This window comes from Dipodomys merriami, unplaced genomic scaffold (assembly GCF_024711535.1).
Source record: "Dipodomys merriami isolate MVZ:Mamm:240054 unplaced genomic scaffold, mDipMer1.0.p SCAF_7, whole genome shotgun sequence".
NCBI lineage: Eukaryota > Metazoa > Chordata > Mammalia > Rodentia > Heteromyidae > Dipodomys > Dipodomys merriami.
This window is the reverse complement of record NW_027206290.1, coordinates 55,054,439-55,075,515: the sequence shown is the minus strand read 5'-3', so window position 1 is coordinate 55,075,515 and position 21,077 is coordinate 55,054,439. Positions and strand designations below refer to the sequence as shown.

At 40.9% G+C, this 21,077-nt stretch overlaps 1 protein-coding gene across 1 annotated transcript in view; it reads left to right on the top strand.

The window, feature by feature from the left end:
- Slc24a3 (solute carrier family 24 member 3) overlaps positions 1-21,077 on the top strand; it is a 735,644-nt gene that overhangs the window by 71,749 nt on the left and 642,818 nt on the right. The window contains exon 3 of the mRNA XM_070006676.1: positions 20,362-20,424. Coding sequence (XP_069862777.1) covers positions 20,362-20,424 — 63 coding nt within the window. The remainder of the gene's footprint in view (positions 1-20,361; positions 20,425-21,077) is intronic.

The following is a 21,077-nucleotide window of genomic DNA, read 5'->3' as shown; positions in this document are numbered from 1 at the left end:
GGGATGGTACTGCCAACATATCCTCCCTAACATTATGAGATTTCAGTCAGCTGTGAAATGTGTGCACCTTTGTAATAGGAAAAAAACCCAGATTATCCAAGTAATAACATCCTCTAGATGTTGGATAGCTGCATCATAGAGACCAGATCATATCCTTCTGAAAGTAAACTTCTTAGCTCTCCTTGTTAATAGTGTCATTGACAAAATATAGTCAATTAAATTTTTTTCTAAAGACTCCTGAATTTACGGAAAGGTACAACACATTAGGGAATGTAACTGTAAGGCAAGGTTATGTTTTGGATATGAGATAATCTCCAAAAATGCTTATATCTTCAAGGCTTGATCTATAGATGGTAGCACTACTTTGAGAGGTTCTGGAAACTTTAGGAAGTAGGACCTAGCTAGAAGAAGTAGGTCAATGAGAGGGTATGTTGTCCCCAGTTCCTTCTTGTCTTACTCTCTTTGTTTCATTTTGCTATTTCTGCTTCCTGTCTTACTGTCTCTGCTTCCTCTTCCACCATACTTCTGCCTCCACAATATTCTGCCTATGCACAGGGGGGCTAGCAACCATAAACTGAGCCCTTTGAAACCATGAGTAGAATTTGTCTTTCTTCCTTTAAGTTTTTGTTCAGATATTTGGTCACAACATTGATAAATATAACAAACATAATTTTTAAAATTTGTTTTTCAATTCTTGGCTTGGGGCCTTCTGCCAGGAATGCACTCTTCATAGGCTCTGGCTTGCTGCTACACCAGATTCTCAGTGGAAGTTGGGTAGTACATGGGTGGATTTCAGCAGGGCCTATGGATTCTGAGACTGCAAGTCAGTGTTTGTGTGCATGTATATTTCCCTGGCACTGGAGTCCTTAGTCTTATGAGATTTCCAAAGATCCATTTGTATCTCTAAAGGAATTTTGCTCCCTACAACTGAGTTCTGGGTACTGAGCATCCCCACTCTTCAAAGCCAAGTGAATTCAAGCAAGAGAGTGATGTAAACTCTATTCTGTTTCCCTTTTTGGATGATTGGTCTCAAAAATGACCATCTACCTCTACAAACTCAAAATATAGCTTCAGTAGAAATCATAGTATTTGAGATTATGTTTTATGTCTTTGTGGCTCTGAAAAGCTTCCATATAAGCCAAAGTTCTTCATTTTATGCCCTAAAACAAGAAACAATTTTGTTGAAAGCTTTTATGGCTTTTCTTCCTGGACCTTGATTGAATTTTTTTGGGGGAGGGTGGGGGTTGGGCTTGAACTCTGGGCCTGGGTGCTATCCCTGAGCTCTTCAGTTCAAGGCGACTACTCTACCACTTGAGCCACAGTGCCACTTGCAGTTTTCTTGTGGTTAATTAGAAATAAAAGTCTCGAGGATTTTCCTGCCTGGGCTGGGTTTGAACTGTGATCCTCAGATCTCAGCCTCATGAATAGTTAGGATTACGGGCATAAGCCATCTGTGCCTGGCAGAATTGGGTTTTTAGACTGTCGAATAGATTTTGTCTTTATGGACACTTGGTGGAGGAGTACTTTGACTTTAATCTGCTTTGTGTCCTCAGAATGTTAGGACAATTAATATTGTGGAACCAATGCCATATATAGTCTCAGGTTAGCTGTGAATATAAAATGATACATTAGCTTAATTCTCTCCAATGAATGACCTATCATCTTCATCAGCGAATGTGTCTCATGAGTAATTGTCAAAATCACATGCTTCTCCAGTGACAAAAATACCATGGTCTGTCTTGATTGACCAGTGTTGATAGTGACTCATGGGATCCTTGCAGACCAAAACAAGTTTTGACGTCTATTCCCCAAAACTTCGTATTTTGGAAACTTCATCCCTAAATGCATATGTTAATGTATTTGGAGGTAAGGACCTTGCAGGATAACTTGGACTAGAGGAGATCATAAGTGTATGGCTCCTATGATGGTATTACTGGCTTTATAAGATGAGAAAGGAAGACTTGAGCTAGCATCTTTGCTCTGTCTTGCCACTTGATATTCTACTATGTTAACAATACTATAAGAAGGCCCTCTGGGGCTGGGAAGGTGGCTCAGTGGTAGAGTGCTTGCCTTGCATGCCTGAGGCCCTGGGTTCGATTCCTCAGCACCACATTAAGAAAAAAGAAAAAAGCCGGAAGTGGCGCTGTGGCTCAAGTGGTAGAGCGCTAGCCTTGAGCTGAAGAGCTGAGGGACAGCATCCAGGCCCAGAGTTCAGGCCCCATGACCGGACCCCCCCCCCCCAAAAAAAGAAGGCCCTCATCAGATGCCAGTAACATGCTTTAAAACTTCCCAGCTACCAGAACCATAAGCCAAACAAACTTTAGAAATTTTTAATAAATTGCCTCATTCAAGTATTTTGTTATTATAGTATCGGAAAATAGGTTAAGATACCCTTGCAAAGAAAGCTACTCTTAGAATGGAAAGGCTAGATTTTTTTGGTGGTGCCCTGGGCCACTGGTGTGAGAACATATACAAATCATCTGGCATCTGGATGCATTGCTGGGTTCTCATTTGTAGAAAGCTCTATCTATCTATCTGAGGTCAGTTTTGATTTCTATGAATCTATTGACTCTACAAATCTGAGTGATCTGAAAAATGCCTGGAGATGCTCAGGAATGAGAGCAAGGTCCCAAATGATGGAAATACTTTTGTTGCTGTTTTAATCAATAGCTGTACTTTGAGGTTGGTAGAAAGGACAGAAAAAGTGGGCTGCACTTGTGGTCTTGGTCAATAGTGGAAGCAATCTTTACCTGATTGTTTCCTTTATTTTATTTTTTAAATTAAGTAGTTGTACAAACAGGTTTCAATTTCACAAGTCAGATTATGAGTGCAATGCATCTTGATCAATGTCAACCTTCCATCATTCTCCCCTATTTTTCCCATCCCATCCATACCCTCAAGCAGTTGTTCTCATTATGTACATCTTTTTCTCAGTTTTTACTGGGTGACATGACATTGGTGACTTGGCAAAAATTAGATGTTTCTACCTACAATGTACATGAGAAAATTTGATTTTTAGCTCCAGAAATGCTTTTGATGGATGAAATTTGTACTGATCTTATAAACTATGATTCAACAGATGACACTATTTGTAAATATTTCTCAACAGTTTCACAGAACAATAAGGAGACTTCTAGGTAAAAAAATAAGCTCAGGTTATCCCTTACATACTAAAGGTTTTGTTTAGGTTGAGACTGAAAAAATCCTCATCTAGGTATTCTTGCCTACAAAGATATTTCAGAATGTTTCTGGGTAAATTATTTCCAACAAGCATTATCAAACAAATATTGTCAGTGATAATCATGATAGAAATACCAAAAGATACTAATGTCTGGTCCTAAATGACCTTAAAGGGAAGCAACTTTATAAATAGGGCATAAAATGATTTGGGTTGGGATTTTTGAGAAGCAAGTCAGAACTTGAACTATGACACAGGGTTCAAAATTGCCTGATATGTACTGGACTCTTTAAGCTTAGCTTGACTTAAGATCACTTAAGACTGAAAGAATGAGCCAGAGCAGAAATATCTCATGAGCTCTTTGTTACCATAGGCTGGGGCAACAGTAGTTAATTAGCTAATTAAGTACTGCCATTACTGGAGTTTGAACTCAGGGCCTCACATTCTCACTTTTCTCTCTCTCTCATCTCTTGCTCTCTCACTCTCTCTTTTGTGCTGGTTCTGGAGCTTGAACTCAAGTCCAGGGTTCTGTCTCTGAGCTCTTTTGCTCAAGGAAAGCACTCTACTACTTGAGCCACAGCTCAACTTTCAACTTTGTTGGTACTTAATTGGAGATGAAGAGTCTCAGGACTTTCCTGCCTCGAATGGCTTCGAACTGTAATCCTCAGATCCCAGCCTTCTGAGTAGCTAGGATTATAGGCATGAGCCACTAGTGCTTAGCTCAGCTGGCTTTTTCACTCAAGGCTGGAGCTGTACCACTTGAGCCACACCTTCACTTCCAGCTTTCTGCTGGTTAATTAGAGATAAGAGTCTCATGGATTTTTTCTGCCCAGGCTGGCTTCTAAGTGTAATCCTTAGATCTCAACTTCATGAGTAGCTAGGATTACAGGCATGAGCCATCAGTACCTGGCAACATTTTTATTAAGCTAATAATTTGGCCTATTGATTCACATGGAACTTTTGGACCATTAGAGTCTTGTAGTGAACAGGAGTCTCCCAGGAGATTGTATCTCAGCCTCTAGAGTGCTGGGATTATAAGTGTGCACCAGGAACATAACCTATTAAAACACTGCTTATCTAGAGAAGCCCTATGAAACATTATAAAAAATACTAAGAAGATAACCTCTAAGGACTTTGAAGTAAGAAATAATACTAAGTGTCTTAGAAATGAATCTAAATAAAGAATAGATGATGGGCATCTGATGAATGTCATGGTCTATTTTTAATAAAACTACTTGAATTAGGAAGAGAAGGAAGGATACTTAATTCAATAAAGAGGATTCTAGGGGACACTTTCTCCTTGCAGTTACTCTGTCTGTTTTCACATTTACTTAGGCCAGTCCATATCTTAAGTCCAATGACCACAGTGATTTGTTCAGAAATGGAAACATGATGATCCATTAGGCCAGTGTGACACAGGATATGGCTTATGATTCTTGGGAACACAACTAACTGGACAGATCTTTTCCTTTCTGGTAGCTGTCTTGGGACTATGAGGCTGAATCAGCCTTGCCTGAACTTGCAGTGGGACTTCTTTTTAGTTTATTTTCTAACCAGTTGGAGCTTTATGTTATTGAAAACAGCTGAAAAATTATGTACTAATTAAATCGCAAGCTTTAAGAGGAAGCACCACTTTTAATAGAGAAATAGTGGAAACAGTCTCATTATAGTCAGAAATGAAGAAAAATGGCCACTGTCCTTTCTATAATTCAGTAGTGCTGTTTTACACATAATAGCCAATGAAGTATGACAGATAATGAGCAATAATTTTTGGAAAGAAAGACTTAAAGATGATATTTACAAAACATGACTTTTCTATTTGGAAAACTTAAAATAATGGAAAAATACGAGATCAAGAGAGTTCTGAAATATGACTGGAAATCAATTATAGCAAAATAAACTTTAAATCTATATGTCAGCAATATTTGGTTTTAAACTTTGAGGGAAAACCAGTTCATTTTTTTTGTCGGTCATGGGCCTTGAACTCTGGGCCTGGGCACTGTCCCTCAGCTCTTCAGTTCAAAGCTGGTGCTCTGTCACTTGAGCCACAAAGCCACTTCTGGTTTTCTGGTGGTTTATTGGAGATAAGACCTTCATGACCTTTCCTACCTGGGCTGGTTTGAACATGATCCTCAGACCTCAGCTTCCTGAGTAGCTAGGATTACAGGCGTGAGCCACTGGTGCCTGGCTAACTAGTTCATTCTTAATTGAAATGATAATATGTAAGCTCCATATTTTATTTTATTTTATTTTTAATGTATTTTTATTGTAGAGGTGATGTACAGAGAGGTTATAGTTACATAGGTCAGGTTATGAGTACATTTCTTTTTAAACAGTGTCACCTCTGTCCTTTTTTCCCCATTTCCCTCATGACTCCTTCCCCCACCCCAAGTTGTATAGCTCATTTTCAACATAGTAGTTGGTGAATTACTGTGTTTGTTCACCCTTTTTCCTTTCATTTATGTGATTTTATTTTAATTTGGCATGATGTTACAGGAAGACAGTACTTCAGTTCATCTTTAGCCAGGTTCCTAAGTACAGGCTTGAGCATTTGGTTTAAATGGAAATGCAGGGGCAGAATACCGAAGGTATACATAAAGCCTTTTGGTTACAGGCATGGTCTGGTTACAGGTTTGCCTAGCTGCTCCTGGTCTTAGCTGAGGTTCTTTCAGGTTCCAGACATAAGCTCCATATTTTAAAATAACATCTTTTAACAGAGGGAAACTTTTTCTGAACTGTATTTGAATAATCCACCATGTTAGCAGGGATGAAGTTTTCTCAAATAATATCATCAACCCTAACAAGAATGATATAATCATTTTTGCAACTCAAGAAGGCAAAGAACACCAAAAGCTTTAGCAGCTTTAAAGCTCTGTTTCCTTATTAAAGATCTGTATAAAGCCTTTTTTTAAACTTATGATATATAAAAGTTTTGTTTATTTTTCACTTTAAATGCAGATCTGTATTCTCACTGTGCACATACTTAATGTGATTATTACATGTTTACATAGAATTATAACCTAGAAAAGAGAGGGGCATCAACAAAAGAAAACTAGATAGAGTAAGGACAATCTGATAAAGTGATAAAACCTTAGTTCTAAGGATATTCATTGACGAATCCTGTATAAATACAGGAAAGACTTGAAATATACCACAAAATGGCAGGTGAATGCCTGGTGTTAATATTCATACACAGTGGAATAGTTTGTAATTACTGCAAAGATGTTACAAAAGAACATTTGTTGATTTGGATGGTGTGCTGTTTTGACATAGTGACGGAAAGAGCCATTTACTAAGAGGTGTGGCGGGTCAAACCATTTTCAGATAGACGTGACATGAAGGTGGGTTCCACCAGCTCTGGAGGAGGTATTAGACTGGTGCTCTAGGTTTGTTCACATGTCTGGGAAGTTGGGGCTTCAGAATGTGGCAATTCTGAGAGGACCTAGACAGAGAGCCCAGCCCAGGTATGTGCCATGTTCCCTAATTGCTCATATAACAGGATCTTAAGTACACAAGGGTAAGGGACTCTAGGAAAATGTGGATGTTGGTGCACTTGGGGAGACAGACAAAAGGCTCTCACAGTCCAGGAAGACTTCCTGGAGGAGGGTGATGCTGGAAGTGAGATGTATGAAAGGCATTACCTATGCAATAGGGGCAGACAGACTCTTCTGGGTGGAAGGAGTAGTTTGAATAAGGGCAGGAGGAGGGCTGTGGAATGTGTGTGATTGGAGCAAAAACCGAAAGAAGAGAGTAATAGTGGAATGAAGCCCAGAGAAACCAATCTTTTTGGTACTGGTACTAGAACTTAGGGCCTGGTGTTCTTTCTCAGCTTGTTTTTGCTCATAGCTGGCACTTCATCACTAGAGCCAAGCCTCTTCTTACAAGTTAATTGAAGGTAAGAATCTAGCAGATTTGTCTGCTTAGGCTGGCTCTGAACAACGATTCCCAAATCTCTTGAATACTTAGAATTATAGTTGAGCCACCAGCACCTAGTCTCCAGAGAAAGTCTTTTGTAGTAAGTCCTGTTGGTCATGCTGAAGACTCAAAGTGTGGCCTGTGGGGAATGGCAGATGAATTTCAGCAGAAAAGAACAGAGTCAGATTTGCATTGTATGTCCAGCTATCCCAGAGGTGTGAGAAATGAGCCAGGCAAGGGGAGAGGGGCAACAAGAGAAGTGTGGGACCAGCCAGGTGTTGTGTTGTACATTTGTAATCCCAGCTACTTGGGAGGCCATAAGTAGGAGGAATGATGTCAGAGGCCCCAAAACAAACTACCACAAAATGGCTGGTGATGGGACTGCAGTGGTAGAGTGCTTGCCTAGCAAATATAAGGTCTTTAGTTCAAAACTCTAAAGTAGGACTAAAAAGAGAGATATATGGAGGCAAATTGTTTGGATGAGGTTCATGAAGACAGGAAAGCAGGTCCAGGAGGTTTCAGGCTTCCAGTGTGCTCCAAAGTCTTCAGAATTACAGCTAGGTTTGCAGGACGTGTAAGCGTGGGTTGGGAAACTTTTGTTGACTGAGGTGTGGAGTACATCCAGGTGCAGAGGCCAGCGGGACAGGAGTGCTAGGGTTAGAAGCCAGCAGCACCGGGTGCCAGTGTGGCTCCTATAATCCTAGCTACTCAGGAGGCTGAGATCTGAGCATCATGGTTCAAAGCCAGCCTAGGCAGGAAAGTCTGTGCGACTCTTCGCTCCAATTATCCACCAGAAAACTGGAAGTGGCGCTGTGGCTCAAGTGGCAGAGAGCTCGCCTTGAGCTGAAGATCTGAGGGACACCAGCCAGGCCCAGAGTTCAAGATAAAGAAAAAAGATTAAAAAAAAAAAAAGATAAAGAAAGCCAGCAGCAGACGTGACTATGGCAGTAGAGGTGGCAGCTGATTGCTGAGAGCCCAAATGGGAGCACAGAGGAAGAACCAGGGAATGTGGGTAAAATGGGAAGGGATGGAAGAAGGGACCTTGGGACACAATCAGTCTGTATGGAGTGCAGGGAAACATGCCCACTGAAGGGGCCTAGGAGAGGAGTAGGGGGAGAAACAACAGGCCAGGGGAGGAACCATGGGCCCAGCAGAAGGACGGAGAAGAGGCTGAGGGCTTGGCTACTTCAGCATGCAGGGGAGCTTTGCTGCCAAACCCCAGGTTGAATGGCAGTACCATAGCTAGCCTGTCCACTCTAGCCATGGAGGAAGCTGGCAGGTGGGAGATGGCACAAAAAGGACTATCGTGGTTCAATAGAGGGACTAGAGAAAAGGACCCAGAGAGATTCACCCGAGGTAAGGCCCCTGATTCCAGAACCACAGTGCCTATACTGCCTATACTATTATACATACTATAAATACAGCAAATACTATTTAAAATATTAATACATTATAATACAGTATACTAGTAGTAAGCATTGCTCTCTATAAAATACTGTATAGTTGCATGTACTGCTGTCCTAGGTCCCCCACATATACTATCATTGTGAAAGGCATTGCTGTTAGTATCATTATTATTGGAATCCATTTGCTGCCACAGATGTTGAGGTTAATGAGAAATTGTAAGAATAGCAGGAAAATATAACCCAGGTAGTTGGGTGAATATTATACTGTTGATAGAAAAAAAAGAGAGATCTGATGTGTATAGGTATGTTTGCATACATGTTCACCATGTGGGCACACAAGTAAGGAATGAACTTGGCTTTGAGCACAAAATCCCAGGAAGAGCCAACAGGGATTGTAGTGGGGAGGTGCAGTGAGACCACTCAGTCTGCAGTGAGAATGTAAAAGATTTTATTGAGCGAAAAGTGCTGATGCGCCAGGACCACACCTGGAGTCCAGGATCCCAGGAAAAGGCCCTAAGTGCCAACTCATGTCGGCTTTTAAGCATTTTGGGCTAGGGCGGGGAAAGGGGGAGGCTGGGTGTTGGTTTTAGCCAATGATTGTTACAAGAAATATGCACCTTAAGTTTAAATTTCCCGCCCAGGTTTTGCTCGTGGGAAGCAGGGGAATAGAACAAAGGGTGGCGATGGTTCCACTGGGTTAGTGCTCCCATTGCTCAGAAAACAGCAGAAGCAGAGTTACAGAGTTACAGAGTCACAGTTACGTTACTAGCTAAAGTAACAAGTTACCAGGGAAGTTTTATCCACAGCACACTTATACTTATATCTTAAAATCATTCATTATCCATTTTACACAATCCATATCAGGATACTAGAAACCATCATTTTGCTGATGAGGCAACATCAAGGTCCTGTAGAGCCACCTAAGAAAAAGGATCATTGGTGGCTCTCCCAGACCCTTCCTTCTTATAACTGCTGAATTTGTATATAATTCAAGGCAGATGGACAGAAAAAAGACCACTGGAAGATTCTGTGACCTTCTCTCTTCTTTAATTGGCTTATATCAGTTATGGGGGGGGGGATTCCCTTGTTAGATTTCCACACATTTTGTATTCTAATCAATTTCACTTCTTCTGTTACCCTCCTTGAACCATTTCCTCTAAGAAATAGCATCCCTAACAGGTTTCCTTGTCCAAATTTCTGCTTCCTTGCTTTGCTTGGGCCTAGCTCAACCTCCTTTTCCTGTTCTCTTCCTCCCACTCCTCACTTCATCTTTTACATTTGACATTTGGAGAGTATTCTCTGAGTCCCAGTGATGCTAATGTTGGCTTCTGGAGGTACTTTTAATAGAAGACTCAGAGAACATTCAGGGCCATTAACAGATCGATGCCTTAAAAGCTCAATTGAATACATGGAAGAGCAGGTGCTTGTTCCTGTCCTCCAGCTTGAAAACAAGTGAGTCACTGTGCTCCCCAGTGGTCAATTTCCTGAGAGATTAACTTCTGGGGACAGATCAATCAGCTTCCAAGGAGACATCAGGATTCAGGGCTTTTTTCCAACCTTATGGAATCCCAGGGATTGTTTGATTTCCTAATTGTGGGCCACAACATCAGTGAATTTCCTTTGTCCTCTGGCTTGAAAGAAAAGATAGTAATTCTAGGCAATCAAGGATTCTAGATGCACACGGAAGATATATTTCAAATGCATTTGGGGGCTGTTTTTAGGATAAATCTAACCATCAGGTTTGATTTTGTGATAGATGCTGTGTATCTCTTTGTACCACTTGGGGCCTCCTCCTCACACCTACCATGTTATTTCTTGTTGTGCATCCAGGGTCTTCATGCTGCTTGGAGGTTACCTCAGAGTCCCCCTGACTTGCTGTTCTCTGTGCCCTCCTCTCAGAGCATGTCCTACCCAGGAGCTCAGCCTTAGTGAGAGGATGCTGAGCCATTGGCAGGGCCTGATGTGAAGAGAAAAGAATGAGAGCTGACCTGGCTGAGGGTGAGGTTGGCTTTGTCTAGCACCTAGGTCATAGACACTGAGGAGGACCTCATTTGCAGATGTCAGTAGAAGAAACAGACCTAAAGGACCCGGAGGGCTTATGTGTGTGTCCCATTCAGACAGAGACATTTGTAGTGGAAGCAAAAAGCTCTTGTATAGGAGGTGAGTTGGGATTATGACTTACTGTGTTTCCTAGCTGGGGCAGGAAGTGAGGTAGATGGGAGTTCAGGTGGGTCTGAGCAGAGAGAGGGAGGGGCCAGCTGTATGGCAGGAACTCCAGGGCTGGGAGGAGCTGGAGCTGAGGACCAAAGGTGGGCATCGTGCTTACACTAATACTAAGCAATTCATTGAAATTACAGTTTTATGTAGATAAATTTAATACTGATTTTTTGGCAGTACTGGGGTTTGAACTCATGGCTTTGTGCTCACTCAGCTGGCTGGCTTGCTAAACTGGTACTGTACTACTTGAGCCATGCCTCTAGCCCTGCTTTTTGCTGATAATTTTGGAGATGGAGTCTAACCGTTATTTCTGGTTAGGCTGGCATTGAGCCATGATTCTCCCTATCTCAGTCTCTTGAGTAGTTAGGATTTTAGATGGTGTCCATTTATGACATTGAGTTTTTGTGGGTTTTGTGTGTGTGTGTGTGTGTGTGTGTTTGTGTGCATGCACGCTGGTCCCAGAGATTGAACTCTGGGCATGGGCACTGTCCCTGAGCTTTTTTGCCCAAGGCTAGCACTCTACCACTTAGGCCACAGCTCTCCTTTCAGCTTTTTGCTGGTTAATTAGAGATGAGTCTCATGGATTTTCCTGCCTTGTACTTCAAATAACATTCCTCAGATCTTAGCCTCCTGAATAATTATAGTTATGAACCATTGGTGCCTGGCTAACATTGAGTTTTAAAAAGGTCCTAAAGAAATACATAACTCAAGGAGGAGGCTGCAATGCTTGATAAGAAATGTACACATTATCCTGCCCATGTAATTGTAACCCCTCTGTACAGTATGTTCACAAAAAAAAATTAAAAAAAAAGAAATACATAACTCATTTTAAACTTGTAACAAAGAACAACTAAAATGAAACAACACTTTAAAAATACACATGGGTAAAGATTATATTCAGTAGAAGAAAACATCTTTTAAACTTGTGGCTACATTGATTATGGGAAGAGAGGGGGAAAACATAGGTTTGGAATGCTGTGGCAGACTAGTAGGGTCAATCTGTTGACCCAGTGATATAGCTGCTGGTTGGATGGAGTTAATGCCTGCCTCTTCCCCCCCCCCCTCTGTTTTTTTGGCCTCAATATTTATCATCTGTTGAGCAAATATTGACTTTTTGTATTAAGTCATAATGTCTCCTACAATAGAAGCCTGTATTTGATTGATGCCTAGTGACTGAGTGGCAGGAGCTGAGTAGCATATCCATCAAGAGAAACACTCATGAGGGTGCTTCCTTTTCTTTTAGGTTGGAGGTTTTCAGAAGGGAGTCTCAGGAAGAGTAGGACCAGCATCCTTTCAGAAAGTGTTAGAAGTGCACATTCTTGGGCCTTATTTTGGTCCTGCAGAATCTGAAGCTTCAGGCATAGGGTCCAGGCAGTCATGTGTTGGCAAAGGTCTAACAACTGGCTCTCTGAAAAATGTATATGTTTATGCATTTACTCATATTGTAATTTTGCTGATATGTAGAATAGCACATAATTTATAAGCAATAATGATAGAATATTCAATACTGTATATTATCAAATTTGACGTAGACAGTTGATTTTCACAGAATGTTTTCTTTGCTTTTTGCCAACACTTCTACCAAACGAATGGATGTAATTGCCGGGTGAGCATAGTTCTAGATTGAATGTTGGTTGGCATTTTTGTTTATATTAGGGAGTGAGAAGAAAATGAATCAAAAGGAAGATGTATGTCAGAATGTTACTTGCTTATTAATGACAAGCAACTTCTCAATCAGATCATAATATTTTGGGGAGGTACTAGGGTTTGAACTCAGGGCTTTGTACCTGCTAGGCAAGCACTCACTTTATCATTTTTTTTTTTTTTTTTTTTTTGTCGGTCGTGGGGCTTGAACTCTGGGCCTGGGCGCTGTCCCTCAGCACTTCAGCTCAAGGCAAGCGCTCTACCACTTGAGCTACAGCGCCACTTCCGCTTTTCTGGTTGTTTATTGGAGATAGGAGTCTCACGGTCTTTCCTGCCCGGGCTGGCTTTGAACCGGGATCCTCAGATCTCAGCCTCCTGAGTAGCTAGGATTACAGGCTTGAGCCACCAGCGCCCGGCTTCACTTTATCATTTGAACTATACCTACAGCCTTTTTTTTTTTTTTGCTTCATTTTTTGTTTTTGTTTTTGTGAGTCCTAGGGCCTGAACTCAGGGCCTGGGCACTGTCCCTGAGCTTCTTTTTGTTCAAGGCTAGCACTCTACCACTTGAGCCATGGCACCATTTCCAGCTTTTTGTGTTTATGTGGTACAGAGGAACTGAACCCCGGGCTTCATGCACGCTAGGCAAGCACTCTACCACTAAGCTACAATCCCAGCTCTGCTTCATTTTTCTTTTTTCTTTTATATATATATATATATATATATATATATATATATATATATATATATATTTTTTTTTTTTTTTTTTTTTTTTTTAAATTTGAGAACATACTGTACAGAGGGGTTACAATTACATGGGCAGGATAATGCATACATTTCTTACCAAGCATTGCAGCCTCCTCCTTTGTTTACCCTTCACCTCCCTTCCCAGCCTCCCCCCTCCCCCCCACCCAAACATACCCCCCTCCCCGCCCCCACACCGACATTGTAAAGCTGGTTTTGACATGACATTTTGTACTTCTCATTGTTGCAACAGGTCCACCTGAATCCTTAAACGACTTGTTTGTCCCCATCTCCTCCACATGTTATACTGACATCAATTATAGTGAAAGCGGGGGTTACACTGTGGGGGAGGGACATACAAAGCAACAAAGAAATAATCTTATAAATGCGTTAGAAACACATGCATGAAAGAAACGAAAACATTAAAATACATATTTAAGGGTTTGTTTTCCTAACATCACATTATCTGACCTTTTCCGCTTGACTCATACCTATACTAGATGTTGCAAATAAGGGAAACCATGGGACCTATGTTTCTTTGGGCCTGACTTACTTCACTTAATATAATTTTTTCCAAGCCTTTCCATTTCCTAACAAATGGGGAAATGTCATTCTTTCTGATGGAGGCATAGAATTCCATTGTGTATATATACCACATTTTCTTGATCCATTCATCTACTGAGGGGCATCTGGGTTGGTTCCATATCTTAGCTATGGTAAATAATGCTGCAGTAAACATAGTTGTGCTGGTAGCTTTAGTGTGGTCTTTTTTGTAAACATTAGGGTAAATGCCCAAAAGTGGGATTGCTAGGTCATAGGGGAGTTCTATGTGAAGTCTTTTGAGGAACCTCCATACTTAAGCAAGTACTCTTGTACTTGATTCATGTCCACAGTCCTTTGGGGTGTTTTTTTTTTTTTTTTTGCCAGTTGTGGGGCTTAACTCAGGGCCTGGATACTGTCCCTGAACTTCTTTGCTCAAGTCTAGCACTCTACCACTTGAGCCACAGTGCCACTTCTGGCTTTTTCTGTTTACGCGGTACTTGGAATCGAACCCAGGGATTCATGCACTCTACCACTATCTGCTTCATTTTTCATATAGAGTTTCAAGTTTTTGTCCAGAGGCAGCCTCAGACTGAAATCCTCCTACCCATGCTTCCTGTGTAATTGCAATTATAGGAATGGCCCACCAAGCAGGGCTTGTTGATTGAGATGGGGGTCTTGCTAGCTTTTTATCTGGGTTGGCCTTGGACCACAGTCTTTTGAATCTCTGAGTGGCTATATTTATGTGCATTAGCCACTGTGCCCAGCTCAAATAAACCTTTGACTAAATTATGGCTCAGCTTATTTATTCTTTTGAAACAAAATGGTAGCCAATGTAAATCTTAGAATTATTTAAGCATTTGTTATTAAAGACTTCTGTGAGTCTTTAAAATTGACCATTAAGCACTTTTCTGGGTATTAGTCATATTCCTCTGGACAAGATGGATACCTGATTTTAAGATTCTAGGAGGAAGAGAAAGAAAAACATAAAAACCAAATGTTTTCCTAAGAAAGCAAGACAATTTCTGGAACTACTACTTGCCACAGAGTCAACAGAAGGAAACTAGGTAGTAGCAAATGCTGGGTTGGAAAGGACTATGTTTTGGCTATGGTGTTTGGGAGCACCTGTGAAGAGGTGACAATGACGCACATGGTGAACCCAGCAGCCATGGTTCACCTGGATGCAAAGGAGCATCCAGGCAGCAAGGACAATTGTACTGAGGTGGGAACAGACTAAATGTGGGCCAAGGCTTGCTTGACACAGAGCCAATGTGCCTGGCCAACACTATAAACAAGACAAAAATGAGGAGACTGTGGAAAAGAGGAAGGAGGGACTTAGATAAGATAGGGCCTTCAAGGTTAGGTAAGCATCATGGATTTGATTCTTGTGATAGAAGCCTATGGGAGGCTGAAAGCAGGGAGTGACCACTTTACAAAGATTCTGAGCTGTTGTGAGCAGAGTGGGCAGTAACAAGCAAGACTGGGAGCAGAGAAATGTGACAGGATAAGGTTTAGAGTCCTAGGGACCAGATGACATAGTTTGGAATGAAAGTGGTTTTGATGGCATTGTGGAGGAACAACTGTAACTGGTTGAGAGATTGTGGCAAATGGTTTTAACATTTGAATAGACCATTGATCTTACTGTCTCTATTAAGTAGACTAGAATATTTATTTATTTGTGCTTGCTTGCTAATGTCTTACTGACATTGGCTGTTCTACCCATCCATACAGGAAGTAGTTAGATGGTAGCTCCCTTATTGACTGGACAGGTGATGGGGTAACACTTGGAAAGCACTCCACAGAGTCTTAAGCATAACCCTCTGACTCTACCTTCATGTGCTTAGTTTGCTAAGGCTCCAGTATGAATTTAAGAATACAGAGCATCCCACTGGCCTATTCTGCCTGTGTCCAGGGAGACATGACTGTTACCACTGTGCATTGGTAGCATTTCATGCTGTTCACTTTGGCTAGCTGAGCTACTTCATTTTAGCAAGGAGTGACAGGGTAACTTCTTAAGGCCTCTGGCCTTCAGATTGCTTTGATTCCGGTTAGATGATAAATACCCTTTGACTTCTACAGAATAAGAACTATCACAGATTCAAAGGGATTTTTAGTCTTATGCTGAGATTATTTGGGTTCATATTTAAAATATTGCTTAGCATATGTTTTTGATTGATTGATTTAAAAATACTTATGAGCAAATATCATTTCATTTATAAACTTGTTCTCTGGAAATATGGCATGGATATTTTTCATAAATGCCTTTCAGTCATGGCAACTTCAACATCATGACACTAGGGAATGATGGCTTTCTAAGAGCTGCTAAGTAGGGCATATACATGGTATGAATATCCTTGGAGAGTCATCATTATGGCCATCAATGACTGCTCACATCATACTACAGTAACACAAGCTCTACCTGCCCAATAAACCAGACTACAAATTTCTTTCTTAGTTTATCTTTTTGTCAGTTCTGGGGCTTGAACTGTGAGTCTAGGCGCTGTCCCTCAGTGTCTTTTGCTCAAGCCTAGTGCTCTACCACTTGAGCCACACTGCCATTTCTGGCTTTTTCTGAGTAGGTTATTGGAGATAATGTTCTCACAGACTTTACTGCTAGCTTTGATTCACGATCCTCAGATCTCAGCCTCCTGAGTAGCTAGGATTACAGGCATGTAATCCTACCACCAGTGCCTGAATTACAAGTTTCTTCATTCCCTCTTTTTCCTTGGAGAGGCCTCTGAGCGTTCTATATCATTATCACCTGCTAATTGAATCAACCAGAGTAAAAGCAGGCAGAGGCCACACTTTCCAAGCTTTGTATCTTGTTAGAACATGAGTGCTTTTAAGATAGTTCTTACATGAAAGGTGTTGACTACTTAATCTAGTTGTCTAGCCAGCTGTTCCTGGAAGCAGAAGTCTCCAGAACCTATGCCTCCCTTTTACTACCCATCTGGACAGGGTGCACTATATATGGTCCATAATACTTGGGCATGACTTATCCACACATAAACTTGTTATATGAACCATTTATACCTTATATCAACCATCTTTAGCACTTTGGAAGCCAGAAGAGAAGAGAGCTATCATCAGAATATTGCATGTCACAAGCCTCCTGGGTCAAAGGAAGGAGTGTGACTGGAGCAGACCAGGAACCCCTCAGTGTATAAAGCAATGTCAGTGAGAACAAGTCACAAGTCTTCACCATTAGGGCCATAGCACCCTTTCCAAGTCATGGGAAATACTGACTGTCAGCTGCTGCCTAGAGCTCTGAATGAAGTGGTACAGCTATAACATACTGCAAATTCTCCTAGAACTGGCTTACATATTAAGAAGAACCTGGTTCCTAGGGGAGGTTATTGCATAGAATCATCTAGAGGTCCTGCTACCCTGCTGAAATGTGTCATAGCTTCCTTGCCCCAGAATTAGTGACAAGAAGCATCTGGTGCAGACATTTACATTAAAAACTAAATGATTTCTTTCAGTCTGAATCTTGGCAGTCGGAGGGCTATTTCAGGGCTGTGTGATGAGCATCCTTATCTTCAGCAGCAGCTGAGCTGGCAGCAGTAAAGTGTAGGAACATAGACATGTTTCTCCTGACAGGCCAGATACCAAAGTGTAGGTGGGAAGTTCAAGGCTGCCCTTTGAAGTGACAGAAGAGAGATAAATTAGAAAGTGCTTGCATTTTGTCTACTGTTGGTTTCCTTCCTTAGTGAAAATCTGTAGTTATTTCCACCTACCTGTATACAGATTCAGGTAATTTTTCTTTTTTCTTTTTCAAGAGAAAGGTCAAAGATAGTCATTGTGTCATATCAAACTTAAATAGTTCTGCCCCTTTCTCTGTATTTGGTATTAATTAGCTCCCCTAAACTACAAACACAGCAGATGTGGAATGAGTAGAATAAGACTCTCTGGTCCAGGTCTGAATGTGCTCTTCCCAGTAGAGGAATGCCAAGTGAGGACTGCTTTGGGATGTTGGCTATTATTTGAAGGGAAGTCTGGTCTGAAGACTTTCTATTGTTTCTTATTTTTCACCTAGACCCAAGGAACCGGCATTTCACCTGTCTTGCAAGAAGGCTCTTGACAAAGCCTTTGTAGTACATAAATCATCAAACAAAACTGCTGCCTTTCAGGCATAAGTTCATGGAATTTATATGACCTCCTGGTGAGTAAGCTTATGATGTTTGTTGGACTAGGCTCAGGATGCTAAGACCAATCAGGCCATGCTTCAAGGGACTTACAGTTTGGTTAAAGAAATAAGAGAAAATCATGCTATGGCATGTGCAGTGAAAAATAACCCATGTAACTTGTAGACAGGGATGAGAGGGGAAAACTGGGAAAAAGTAAAGGAAGGAATGACATTGTCAAAAAAAAGAAATGTACTCATTATCTGACTTATCCCTTTGTTAATCCCTTTGTACAACACATTAACAATAAAATTATTTTACAAAAGATCCAGAGGATTACAGTTCGAAGCAAATCTGAGCAGAAAAGGCCGAGAGATATCATCTTCAAAATAGCTAGCTAAAAACCAGGCTGGAAATGTAGCTCAATTGGTAGAGTATTAGCTGAGTAAGCAAGCTAAGCAAGTGGGAGATCCTGAGTTCAAGCCCTAGTACCACGGGGGGGGGGGGGGCAGGGGTGGAAAACAAAAAGAAAGGAATACTAACATCAAACAATAAAATAACCATCCATCCATCCATTTATCTGACCAACCAACCAGCCAGCCAGACAACAAAAGCACAAACCAATCCCAAACCCAAACCATCCCAACATTCATTCCCCCTCACTCCCATCATGTTAGTAGTTCATTTCATTGCTGAATCCTTCTCTTATGTGGAGGGTTTTGTGGGGAGGAGGATGAGTATGTATGGACTTCTGGAGCTGTGGATTATAGCACCTAATCCTTACTAACATGACCAGAAGAGTTTTGGTTCAAGTGTTTTTATCTCTCACAGTGCACAGTGAAACGCTTTACAAAGAGCTTCCTGAACACCACATTTCATTTGTGGAGGGGAAATTGTCTGCATTTAACTTCTGCCTCCTAATCTTTGGTTGACAGAAACCAGGAAACTGCTCAATTTCGTGTATTTACTTCAAAATACCCCATCTCAGCCAAGCTTCTGGGCAGCTCCATTCTCTAAATGCAGGCCCCACAGTTAGGCTTCGTATTTCGTTCTCTCGCTTTGGGTTGGCTGATGTTCATGTTCAAATGCATGCTTTCAACAAATTACATTCTGATTGACTGACCTGGATTTCTGTTGGGGAGCTGAATGCTAAAGCCAAATAAATTTGACCAAAACTTACTTTTCTGGGTTCTTTTAGTCTCTTTTAGAAGCAGCACTGGACATGTTTTATAAGAGGGATAAGGAGTATTATTTAAGAAGAATGGGTCAAGCTAAAAGATCACAGTTAAGAGTGTTTTAACATTGGATAGAATCTTAGCGTATTTGTCCTAAGCTTTTAGCTATTTCAACTTATGATCTTTAGAGAACATCTGTTGAGGCCAAGTTTCTAAGTTCATAAAATTATAGACCTTTAAATGATTAGAGTTTGTCTTTTGACTTTTTTATTCACACTGATATTTGATTTTTGGCTTGAATCTCATTTATTCAATCTACCAGCCCCTCCAAAACTCATGTTGAAATATAATTACCAGTGTAGCTCTACTAAGAGATGGTACCTTTAAGAGGTAATTAAGTTCTCAGGGCTATATCCCCACAGATGGATTCATGCCATTCTTGTGGAGTGGGTTGGTTACTGTGAATGAGATTGTAATATACACCCCTCCCTTGATTTTTCTTTCTATTAGGAGAGCTTTGACTGCCCTTTATCATGCTGACACGGTCCAAGCCAAGTGCTATACAACTATACACTTGATCTTCCTAGCCTCCAGAACAATGAACAAGATTAACTTGTATTGTTTGTAAATTATCCAGTCTGAGGTGAACTATTATAGCAGCATACAACAGACTAAGACACGATGTAACTGAGGATTTTAGTAGCCAAAGTGAATTTGATGGATTTCATGGGCACCACTGGAAATCATGGCGGCTTGTAACCAGGGACTTATAACCTCCTGACTTTTCTTGTGGACCCTGCTCTGAGGGCCATTACCATCTCAGATCCTCTGACCATTAGTGACCTCCAGAAATCTTTTATACTGAAGCAACTTCCTCTTCCAAGTCTAACAACACTGCCTTCTCAGGGATTATTACAGTACTCTCCCCAGTATAAGCACTTCAATGTCCTCCCTGTTGAAATAAAGTTTATACTTTATAGTTATTTCAATTTTACAGAGAACATGCAAAGCTAGAGCAAGAGCTTCCATCTGCCTCAACCTAGTTTCTCATAGGATTAATATTTTATATTAGTGTGGGATATTTGTTACAATAATAAACCAATGCTTTTACATTCTTATTAAAGTCTGTACTTTATTTAGATTTGCTTTAACATTTTTCTTGTTCTGGGGTTTCAAGTCAGGGCCTGGGCACTATCCGTGGGCTCTTTTGCTCAAGTTTAGCTCTCTTCAACCACAGATCTACTTCGAGATTTTTTTTTGGTGTGTGATTGGAGGTAAGAGTCTCATGGACTTCCTTGTCTGGACTGGCTTTGAACCATGATCGTTAGAGCTCAGCCTCCTGAGTAGCTAGGATTATAGGTGGGAGACACTGGTACCCAGCCTTGATTGGTTTTAACCTGAAGTCTTTTTTTCTGTTCTAGGATCTCATCCAGGATACCATAGTATGTTTAGCAGTCATGCTTCCTTAGTTTGGATTGGCTGTGGTAAGTTTCAGACTTCCCCTGTTTTGATCACTTTGACAGTTTTGAAGAGTATATTTTGTAGGGTGGTTCTCTATTGGTTTTGTCTGACTTTGCTCCCTCATGATTAGACTAGAGAGATGTGTTCTTGGGAGGAACAGGGAAAGTAACATCCTTAGGATGTATCAAAGCTACATTGTATTAAAATTACCCATCTTTCTCTTGATGTGAATCCTAATCACCTGGATGAGGGAGTGCTTGTTAAGTCCCTCCACTCTGAAGTAACTATTTTCCTATTTTCCCTCTGTGGATAGAAGCTTCTAATTATAGCTCTCATTTACTGAGTAGCCAGTTAGGTGGCATCTCCCTGAGGATGGAATATCTGTAGGCGTTATTTAGAATTATTCTATTCAGGGACTGTTTTCTTCTCTCCTTATTTTATTCAAAAATTTCTTACATTACAATGGAGTCATGGATGCTTATTTTACATTTTTAGCTATAATTCAATACTAGTTAATTTGGTTGCTCAAATTGCTTCAGAGTTGGCCATTGGGAGCTGTTCAGTTAGCATTTGTGTCCTTTTGACATAGCTCTATCGTGTGTGTGTGTGTGTGTGTGTGTGTGTGTGTGTGTGTGTGTGTGTCTGTGTGTGTCTGTGTGTGTCTGTGTTTGTTAGC